The sequence below is a fragment of the Chionomys nivalis genome, chromosome 10, assembly GCF_950005125.1.
Source record: "Chionomys nivalis chromosome 10, mChiNiv1.1, whole genome shotgun sequence".
Taxonomy (NCBI): Eukaryota; Metazoa; Chordata; class Mammalia; order Rodentia; family Cricetidae; genus Chionomys; species Chionomys nivalis.
The window spans coordinates 76680044-76690831 of record NC_080095.1 but is presented as its reverse complement, the minus strand read 5'-3'; the positions used below and the strand labels follow the sequence as shown (position 1 = coordinate 76690831).

At 44.7% G+C, this 10788-nt stretch overlaps 1 protein-coding gene across 3 annotated transcripts; it reads right to left on the bottom strand.

The window, feature by feature from the left end:
• Nucleotides 1–5307: 5307 nt before the first annotated feature.
• Arl4a (ADP ribosylation factor like GTPase 4A) lies at nt 5308–10009 on the bottom strand. Of its 3 annotated transcripts, none has more exons than XM_057783395.1 (2): nt 9358–9468; nt 5308–8979 (listed from the first exon to the last, which is right to left on the bottom strand). In XM_057783395.1, the coding sequence occupies exon 2, from the start codon at nt 8884–8886 to the stop codon at nt 8284–8286; it is 603 nt and encodes a 200-aa protein (XP_057639378.1). In that variant the 5' UTR covers nt 8887–8979; nt 9358–9468; the 3' UTR covers nt 5308–8283. The 3 variants fall into 3 exon arrangements, with proteins under 3 accessions (XP_057639378.1, XP_057639377.1, XP_057639376.1); XM_057783394.1 differs by lacking the exon at nt 9358–9468 and adding an exon at nt 9857–10009 and having other exon boundaries at nt 5309–8979; XM_057783393.1 differs by having other exon boundaries at nt 5309–8979; nt 9387–9469.
• Nucleotides 10010–10788: the final 779 nt, after the last annotated feature.

The following is a 10788-nucleotide window of genomic DNA, read 5'->3' as shown; positions in this document are numbered from 1 at the left end:
AAGGCTGTGCCATCAAAGTTATGCCACTTGTTCCTGAGAACATTGGTGTTGATGTGGATGATGCATACAACCCCGCTCTATGATAACAGGGGTTAGAGGCGTCCAGTGAAGACAGAGCCTGGGAGTAACTGTGGCCAGCTTGTTGCTCTTCCCTTCACCTCAGAACCCCTGAACATTCATCTTTGCTACAAAGAGAACAAATTTAATGTGCTTCTTCAAAATCTCTTTATTTCCCCCAATGCATCTTTATGCTGACATCTAAGCTTCAATCTTCCAACACTGGGGTTGAGATAAGCATTTGCTCGTTTCTACCCGTTACCCTTCCAACCATAGATGTCACATAAAGAAATGACAATACAGACAATACCGCACTGAGGGAGAGCCATCGCTCATGCACACTGTGAAGAAGCTCTAAGAATGGCATTACTTGAAAGAATGCCAGGGACTTCAGATATCTGTGCAAACTCGCGGTGTCTATGGTACTCCGATAAAGTTTCCTTTGTAAGTTGGCTGTAATGCACTGGGTGAACACTAAGCGGCATCTACAAAGCATTGCAAAATTAACTGTCCGCTGGTATTTTAGTATCCTATTCTGCAGACAGTGTGAGTATCCTATTCAAAGTAGCGGGTAAGTGGTAATCATAACTAAGTAGCATTTTCAGCTGGCAGTCTGGCTGGAGAAACCAAGTCCTATTAATTAGCAACTTTGTGTCTTAGAAGACCCGAGAGGTCTTCTAAGTCATTGCCAACACTTGTATTACCAACTTTTTCCAACTTAATTTAGCACCTCTCAAGCTACAGCATTTGAAATCTAGGGTTTCTAGATAATCACTCCAGCAGACATAAGGAATTCACTGCAGAAGATTTACTAGGTAGCTCAGAGAAGGCACACTTGCAAACCATGCACAAATCTCTCACTCAATCATTGGCACCTGAAAAAATCCTACTAAGTTCAAATCATTAAAAAAAAAAAAAAAGATGTATTTGAAATGGAACTTCTTAATTTAAGAAGACAAGGGCTAACAGCAGACACTGTGGCCTACATTAATGAGTAAAATCAAGACTAACTTTAAAGCTTATTTATTATTTATTGTATTACTGGATATTGATATGTACAATTCTGTAGATATTCTGTCAAAAGAATACAAAGAAAAGATCGTCCTAGACACACAATCAACTGCCAAAAAATAAAGACAAAAGACAAACATCACAAGTGACCAACAAATAAAAGACTAGCTACTTTATCAAGAACAAAATTATTCTAGTAGCTCACTTGTCAGCAAGAACAGAAGCAAAACGACAATGGAATCACATGACTTAAAGTGCTAGCAGCCAGGGAGTCGGCTCAGCGGTCAAGGCTGCTTGCTCTTGGTGTCCATGCCCAGCCCGCATCAGATGGCTCACGTCCACCTGTATCTCTGGCTCCAGCGGCTCTAACTTCCTCTTTTGCCTTCCATGGATGCCTAGGTTTGAGTGGCATAAACTCACACAGAAACTAACAAATACACATAAAAACAAAAACCTAACAAAATAAATCTTTAAAGTGCTGGTAAAAATAATAGTGCCAGGCATAACAGTTCACACCTATAATCCTGTAACCTCAGCATCTAGAAGGCAGAGGCAGAAGGCTCAGCACAAATTGAAGGCTAGCTTAGTCTACACTGTAAGTTTGGGTTCAGCAAGGATTATACAGGAAGTTTATTACAGAAATGCTCAAATAGTACAAATAGCCTGATAATAACTTTTGCAAAATATTATCAAACGGACAGACTTTCTGACCATGACTAATTTAGTAGCAACATCCACATGTATTCTATTACATGAATCTCTGTATAAATGTAAAACACAACTCTTCAAACATACAAGTCATATCTTATGAACTCCATAGAGAATATTTACAGCATCATAGGCAAATCCACTAATTCATTAAAATGGTGATAATCAGTAACTAACATTACAAAAAGAGAAACCACAGAAAAACCAAAGCACAAAGAAACGTGCTATTAATACACACCATACCGAGATGCACTCAGCAAGGTCTAGGACAGGGCTTCTCAACCTTCCTAACGCTGTGACCCTTTAACACAGTTCCTCATGTTGTGCCCCCGCCATAAAATTCTTGCATTGTGACTTCACAACGTAACTTTGCTACTCTTATGAATAGTGATGTAATAGCTCATATGCGACCCCAAAGGGTTGAGGCCCACAGACTGAGAACCACTGCTTCAAAGGGTGGGAAACTACATAGGGAAAGAACGGAGTGGGGGAACCCAAGATGAGTATCAACAGAGCTCAGCGTCTGGACCAAATCTAGAAGGATGCTGATTCTAAGACTGCAGTTTTTTAAAATATTTGGTGAACATGTGCGTACCTGCAAGGGTGCGTGTGTGGCCACACGAGACACCAAGTGGATAACACTTGGAGCACAAAGGATAACTTGCTGCAGTTGGTTCTCTCCTTCCTTCATGTGGCTTCTGGGGATGACACTCAGGTAATCAGGCTTGGCTTCAGGCAGCTTTATAAGCTGAGCCATCTCACTGACTCATGATTTTAAAGATTCAGAAAAGAATTTTGTCGTTGGAGAAATCTAAACCCCAAGTAGACAGCCAGTAGAGGAAAACAGACTGGTTCTGAGCTACTCAAGCGAAATGAGAGCTATTTTGGGTGTTGGTAATTGCTTTTGTTTAGACATGAAATAAAGAAGTGGAGGCAGGGCAGTGAGGAAGGAGGATCTACTGGAAGAATTAACTCACTTGGGGCACACTCCTAAAAGAAATACTGGACTCCAGCCCCTTGCCGACTTCCCAGCTACAGAGAGGTGAACAGACCTCCTCCGCGTGTTCCTAGCATGATCTACTCTGCCATCACAGGCCCAGAGCAAGAGAGACAGGGATCACAGACCAAAAGCTCTGACGCTGGGCCAGTACCAAACCTTTCCTCTCTTCTAAAGTCACCCTGGATATCAGTCACTGTGGGGAAAGCCGGTCAAGAGTTATGCTAACTCCTGAGGAAGCTTGAACTCTGATGCATGATTTTTACTTGCAAAGCCTTAAAATAGCTTCTTTTAAATGAGCATCTCTACCTACCCATTTTAGAATGCTATGCACATCTTAAGATACTCAGTTAGCTCAAAAGCAAAGTCCCTTTTGCATGTATAGATAAAAGTTAATGTATAGGATTTGACATCCAACAAAATAGTGTCTCTGTTGGTATTGATTCAAATTCACTCAAGTTTTGCTGAATGTTTATTATAAAGCAACCACTGTATAGCCAGGATGGCAACTCACATCTGTAATCCTAGTACTCAGGAGACTGAGGCAGAAGGATAACCCTGGGTTCAAAGCCATCCTAGGCTAACACAGTGAGTTCCAGCTCACTCTAAGCTGCAGAGTGAGAACTGTCTCAAAAAATAAAATAAAAGCAAAGCAGTATAATTCTGTAAAAGCTCTTTTTAAAAGGTCTGATTTATAGAGAGAGGTTCATGCCTAGAACCCTAGTCGTCAGTAAGGTGAGGTAGGATTGTGAGTTCAAGACCACCCGGGGCGACATAATGAATTCCAGCCCAACCTAGGCAATTGAGTGAGAGTGTTCAAAACCAAACCAAAATAAAAAGGTCTGAATTATATAATATTAAAGAATAGTTTTTGTATTACAGAGTTTCTTTCAATTTTTTTTCTAGTACTGGAGAGAGAATGGCGCCTCAAACACGTTTTCTATCACAAAGCTATTTCCCCAGTCTTCTTCTTTTCCATAACAAATGACTGGGTTTTATGTTAATGCAATGGTTAACTTTAATGAGTACCAGCATCACCTGGATGTTGTAAGCACAAAGATTGCTAGGCTCAACCTCCAGTATGGGGTGGGGTGGGGATAGAAAAGACCCTCCAAATTGAAAGTAATTTGAAAGCAACAAGCATTTTTGAAGATCCACACTTTGGTTTTGGATTTTTAATTTCTGTGGAGTAGTATTTTATCACAAACTAGAAAATAAACAAACCTTTAACTTTTGTTTCTTGGGGTAACATTAAGACTTTTATTGTACCCAAATGCTATGGAAACGAAAGAAAATGACCTAGATTTCAAGGAGCTGAGAATGTTTAGACTTTCTGAGCTCTACCAGGCTGCCATTGTGTGCCACGGCACACTGGTCCTGAGGGAAAACACGCTGTGAGCTTTGTCATCCCTTTCTTCAAATACATGTGCAAGAGAAGACGCCAGCCACTAATGTATTCAATGCTTACTGTGAGTGAGTCCTCTGACTTCTAGTGCATTTAATCCGCTTATTCAATAAAACAAAGCCCAACAGTGGGCACGACCTTGACTTACAAATGAAGAGACTAAGAGACCCCTATGAAACTGGCCAAGTCTCATGAGCAGGTTCCATTATGAAACACGGGCTTGAGTGGCCATTACCACGACACCACACCGCCTCTCAACACATTCCTACTCCGTAAGAAGAGTTTATATATAATAAACATTCTCAACATTCTCAAGCTAAGTGAGTCTCCACGTCACCAGAACATTTACAGGTTTAGAGGATTTCTCAAAGGTCACACCGAGAACTGAAATGCCAGGATTGGGGCTCTAACTCTGAACCCCATGTTTTCAGCTAGTACAATTATTCTCCCCAAATCTAACCTGAAGCACGATTAATAAAAACTCAGAAACAAATATTGGGGTTCAAGCTAAAGACCCAAAAAGCAGAGCCAGCAGTCACTGGTTCTTGTTTCGACCTCAGTCCTAGAAGTGATTATGCCTCCAGGAATCTCAGACTGAAACTGTGTCCAGAGAGCTGTCTCCTCCCATTTTATAATCCTCTCTAGGGCTGGGATTAAAGTCGTGCCTTGTATGGCTTCTATGACAGCTAGTGTGGCTACAGGGATTAAAGGTACATGTGGCTGTGGCTGCTGGGATTAAAGGTGTGTGTAACTACTGTAAGGCAGATCAGTGGGGTTGTTTTATGCTCAGATCTTTAGGCAGGTTTTACTAACATACAATTGAAATGCCACCACACTAACCTTTCACTTGACACTTCTGTATTTTGAATTTGCATAGAACTGGAACATTCTTTGGCTGTGGTCTATTGGGAATATCTTTGGTCTTCAATACTTTAATACTAATTTATGATATTTTTGGTATCCTTTATTTGCTCATATTAAAGCCTTGAAAAGAACCTTGAGGATTCTAGATCAATACTGTCCATTTCCAGGATGTTCAATAACTGAAACTTTAAAAGCTCTGTCCAAATTTGGTAGTACATGCTTATCATCCCCGTGCCCAGGACGTTGAGGAGCTTGGCTGCACAGTGCGACCTTATTGCAGAAAACCGGCAATAAAAAACTGAACTTGAAATGATAGTCTAACCCGAGATTCCAAGTTGCATTAATTTATTATAAGAAACATTTTTGTATCTTTGTTATTGCTAAAATCATTATTTGTATGATGAAACTGTTACATTAAATAGAACACTGAAATATTATACCAGATTTCTCTCAAGGTCATTATGAACAATGAAATTCTTCTCAACAAACCAATCCTGTCATGGATTTGTTTTCCTTTGCAGCGCTAGGAATCGAACCCAGAGCCTTGCACCTGGTAGGTGAGAGCCTACCATCCCCCATAACCCTAACTCCTAGTCGTTCTTAAGTCACCTTCCATCCAGCCATGGCTAGGCGCCAGTTTACATCTACATAGCCCAACGCTGCACTTTTTAGCCTTCAGTGGGATTTACCTCATTTTATGATTACTAATAAATCCATCCAGGCTAAAATATAACATTCATAATCCACTATAGCATAACTTTGGATATCGGAGTCTTTAAATATCAAAAGATATTTTAAAACTTTTTGTTCTACAGTAATTTGAATTTAGAATGTTTAACCCAACTAACAGTTTACATTAAACCAACTCATTTCACATAGTTAACTGTTTCAGAACTCTGCTTTAGGTGCTAGCGGTGCAGCTCATCGACAGCATGCTTGCTTCACAGACAGGGTCCAGGGTTTCATCCCTGACACCACAAAGAGACAAATATACTTTGGAACAGGGTTCCTTAACTCAAAATCAAAAACCCAGATACAGAAGCAATGCCTAAACTCTGAGATTAAGAGATTCATTCGCTTATGTGATTAATAGCCCTAACAGGTGATAAGAGAATTTGAATTTAACAAACTGTAAATTTTTAATTGAAATGGCTTATATATAGTTTTATGCAATGCCCATTTTGCTGTTCTCTAAATATGGACTTGCTGATATACTTCTTAAGCTACGAAACAAGGGTCAAGAGCTGGTTAACACAAGCTACTTTTTGGGGGGTTGAGACAGGACCTTTCTACATAGCCCTGACTGTCCTGGCATTCACTCTGCAAACCAGAGATCCACCTGCCTCTGCCTCCCAAGTGCTGGGATTAAAGGCGTGTGCCACCATGCCTGACCTTAACTACTTTGTATAGCAAGAACAGAAAAGGGAAGATTTTCGGTAAAAATCTAAACTGTTTGAGAATTGAGGAAAACAAGTTTTATTATCCCAGCACAGACTCGGGTTGGTGAGAGGATACTGATAATTCAGTACAAGAGGAAAAAATCCTCTGTGAAAATCACCGGAGAAAATCCAAACTGTTATAAAACTCAATAGCCCAGCTGACAAAAGTCCTTCTTACACATCTAATTAAAAGCTGCAGCAGTAGAAATACATTAAACTGAAAGCCAGACTGTTCTCCTAGTGCCTCAAGCCGGTCCTGGGAATTGCTACCCACAGCTCTGTAAGCAAACATGCTAGGTGGCCACTAGTGCGGGACATTGGCAGGACAGCTCCACTTGGAGTTACTTCATTTTGTGACAAGAATCGAGGTTCCAAAAATTCAGTTGTGTTACTGGAAAAAGAAATTAAAAGCTCAAAACCAAAATGAGTCCTGCTATCGAAGCGCACCTCCTTTGGAGAATGCAGACCGAGCAGCTGCTGGCTTCAGACCCAGGAAATACGCTGATTCGCTAATATGTGATTACTGAAAATCAGGCTCTTCCTGGAGATAAGAATTAAAGTTCTCGTCTCCTCCTAATTTCATTTGGTTTTATTACAGTAGGAGCAGCACCAGCTAACTGTCGTGAGATGGCTTTGCCACTCTGCCCTTCATCACTGAATTCCTAGCTGCAGTGCCGTAACACTGTTTCCTACCATCAGAGCTAGAGAGCTCTGCAAATCCTGTTCGGCTGATAAATAAAAACATTAAAGCTCAAAACACATACCGAAAGGTATCTTACAAATTCATCCCACAGCGCATCAGAAGACTAGAAAGCTTCCATCCCTCCCCAAATGCTACAAAAATATATGAAAAAAGCTCTGTTTCCAGCCAGCGAAGAGTAATAAAACACACATCTTTTCACTAGGTTATTTTAGAGACTCTGTATTGCAGTAGCTTCCTCGGACTGAATCCCCACTTTCTCCGTAACTCCATCCACAAACTCAAGCATATGCATTTAGTCAACATGCTCATATTTACTACACTAGACGACAGAGTCGTTTGTAGGTTCACGTGACAGTTCTAGCAATGAACTATTTGTACAATAGCTCTAAGGCCCAAAAGCTGTTGTTTTAAATCTGTGTAGACAGATTTATAGTTATTTCTAAAGACTACACACCCAAACATGCTTGTCAGGAAAACTAATCCATGCACTGGAATATACCCCAAATATTTTTATTAACTATAGACTAACTCAATTCAACATTGTCATGAATTAAAGAGATAGCATTAAAATTGATTCCAGAAAAACACTAAAAAAAAATCTAGTCAAATCTTCAAAAGAAAATCCTTCTTATCCCACTGTAATCAATTTACCTGCGTGTGTGTGTACGCAATAATCTACACTAGGTTTCCATTCACTCGCATTTTGTGTTTACAAAGCCTTTTTTGCACTTTCTTGGCAAAGGCTTCCCCCAAAAGATACAAGCACAAACCACTAGGCATACACTCTTCAAAGTTTTATTTCACTAACTTCAGGTCAAATATTTCCACAAAATTGTTTTCTGGCCAATTACCAGCCTTTTTTGACTTTCCAAAATGGTAGTACCAAAAGATCTGTGGGTCAGGGAGAAGAGACCACTTTAAGAAGCATTGCATTTACTCATCTTCCCCAAGGCAACAAAGTTGGGTATCTGACTGTTCAACCAAACAAAGCTTTAATAGCATCCGCGAGGGCAGACAGGCAAACCAGGCTATACACTCTTCAACTCGTCAGAACCAGCCCTAAGAAACCATTCCACACCCACACGAAGGGCACGGCCACTCATCTCTTCTTTTTCTGTTGCCGCAACATTTTTCTTCTTTTAATTATCATATCGTGTAGTTTCTCAAGTCCTTCCTTTAGTCCGTCTCCTATGATTGCACAGGTGGGCTGCAGGTGCCACGGGGTCGATGAGCTCAGTTCCCCCATTGCTAACAATTTCTCAATTTCTGAGAGAGACAGCGAGTTCCTCAGGTCTTGCTTGTTAGCGACTATAAGCACAGGGACCCCCTGATTTTCTGATATCCTAGTTATTTTATGAAGTTCCGTTTTGGCTTCTTCCATTCGCTCCACATCGACAGAGTCCACCACGAACACGATGCCATCTGTGCATCGGGTATATGACTTCCACAGTGGCCTTAACTTCTCTTGACCACCTACGTCCCAGAAGTGAAAAGTGACTGTCTTGGAATTGCCCAAGGTTACTTTAATTTTCTCCGTGTTAAATCCTTTGGTAGGTACGGTATTTACAAACTCATTGAACTGCAGCCTGTACAAAACTGTCGTCTTCCCAGCGCAGTCCAAACCCAGAATAACAATATGAAAAGACTGAAAGGAGGGCAGGCTGGACAGGATGGAAGTCTGGTCTGACAGTCCATTCCCCATTTCCAGCTGCGAATGGCGTCCCAAACCGAACCGAACGCGTTCCTCTTGGTCCGCTTACAATTTCTCCTCCTGGGTGATCGAGCTACGAGATTGCTGGGGAGGAAACGAGCGTGTTATTACTGTGAACACGTTAAAACGGGTTCTCTAAAAATGAGCGCCACGAGGAGCTCAATAAAACTTGCTGTATGTAAACACACCAGAAGAGATAGGAAATGTACGAAGTTCAAAACAAACAGTGAATAACGATCACCCAAAGGCTCCGATGCCCCTCTACTTGGAGTGGCGTGGACAGTAACGTGTACTCTTCTCTATCCTCCACGATCCCCGAACCTCAGAAGCTCACCCTGAAGACAACCCAGCCACCCAGCATCTGGCGCCCGTCACCGTACCAACCCCAGTGCCTTTGCCGGGCACAGCACTGAAAGGGCAACCCGACCCAGGAGATCTAAGCCGGCATGTGTCACCGCGTACCCGGGGATCCCCGAGACCGACGCTCTCACCTCCCGGGCTGGAGTCTGGATCCCAACAGGGAACCATTGGCCGCAGTGTGCCGGCCGAGACCTCCGCGCAGCTCTGCCGACTGCCGCGGCGCAGGGAAGCCTAGACGCGGTCCGTGGCCACGCCCACACCACCCAGGCCCCGCGATCCCATTGGTCAGCGCGCCGGGGTGGCCACGCCACGCCCGCCCCCGGCGCCCTCATTGGCGAGGGTGCCCGCCGCTCCCAGGGCCGCCGAGCCGGGCTCGCCCTCGGCCCTCCGGCACCACCTGTTGCCGGGAGTGGGAAACGAGCGGAGCCCGGGGCCGCAGGCTCGCCCGCTCGCCCCGAGCACCTGCAGCGCCCCCGGGGACCGCAGCCGCCAGCCGCGCCCCGGCTCGCCCACCGGGCCCGCCCCTCGGTACCGCCGAGCCGCTCCGAGTGGTGCATCCCGCCCCTGACCGTCCCCAGGGCGTGACCCCCGCGCCACTCACCTGGCTGACGGTCCCTCGTCTTCCCGCCTCCGCGGCTGTCAGCCACCGGGGAGTGTCCGTCCCCCGGGCACCGGGGAGGCCTGACGGCGGCCAGGCCGACGCCGCGCGCCAGCCCCGCTAACGGTGCTCGCCCAACCTCGCCACCGGCCGCGGCTCCGCCCCTCGCGCCGCGCCTGCCCGGTGGGGGGGTGGTGGAAGAGAGAGGGTCGCGCGCGTGCGTGCCAGCCGCGTCTCCTAGCAACGCCCAAACAAGGTCACGTTCCAGCCCTCCCGGCGCCCGGCAGCGGGCGGAGCCGCTTCTCGATCTTTCTGCCGCCGCGGGCTGGGTGCGAGCGGGCGTCGCCGGTCCTGCTCCTCCTCCTGTCACCTCACGGCGGCCTCTGCACGGAGGCGGTGACTCAGGGTCCGGGATACCGGAGGACACTTCCCCGGCGGGCCCCTGACGTCACGCGGCGGCCTCCCCTGCAGGGGCTGGCTCGGTTGGTAACCTCCTGCCTTTTGAAAGCCAAGGGGTTCCCTCCTACCTGCGTCTATCTGCGCCCCGGAACCATGGGGACTGGAACCAAAGCTCCTGTTACGGAAGAAGGAATGCATTCTGGAACGCTGAATGTTTCCAGTGTGGCCCAAGAAAAACAGGATAAAGCTGCACCTGATAGCGCACAATTTTCTCCATGAGATGTAGAATGTACCTGTGTCCTCTGTGTTTGACAGTAGAAGGCAAACTGTCCATTTGCTAATATTCTCTATAAGACAGAAGGAACCCAAATTGATTCATGGGCCAGGTGCAGAATGTGACCAGCAATCCTTTCAGAGTGCTCATAAGAACAAAGGAAAGGGCTCTTAACGCCTGGTAGAGCCCATGGGAAATTTTTATTTGGAATCTATAAAATGGTGCACCCTTAAAATGTACTTTAAAATACAGATTCTGGCCA

Excerpts from the sequence above, each read along its gene's own strand:
- Arl4a (XM_057783394.1), bottom strand. The coding sequence starts at position 8,886 with ATGGGGAATGGACTGTCAGACCAGACTTCCATCCTGTCCAGCCTGCCC.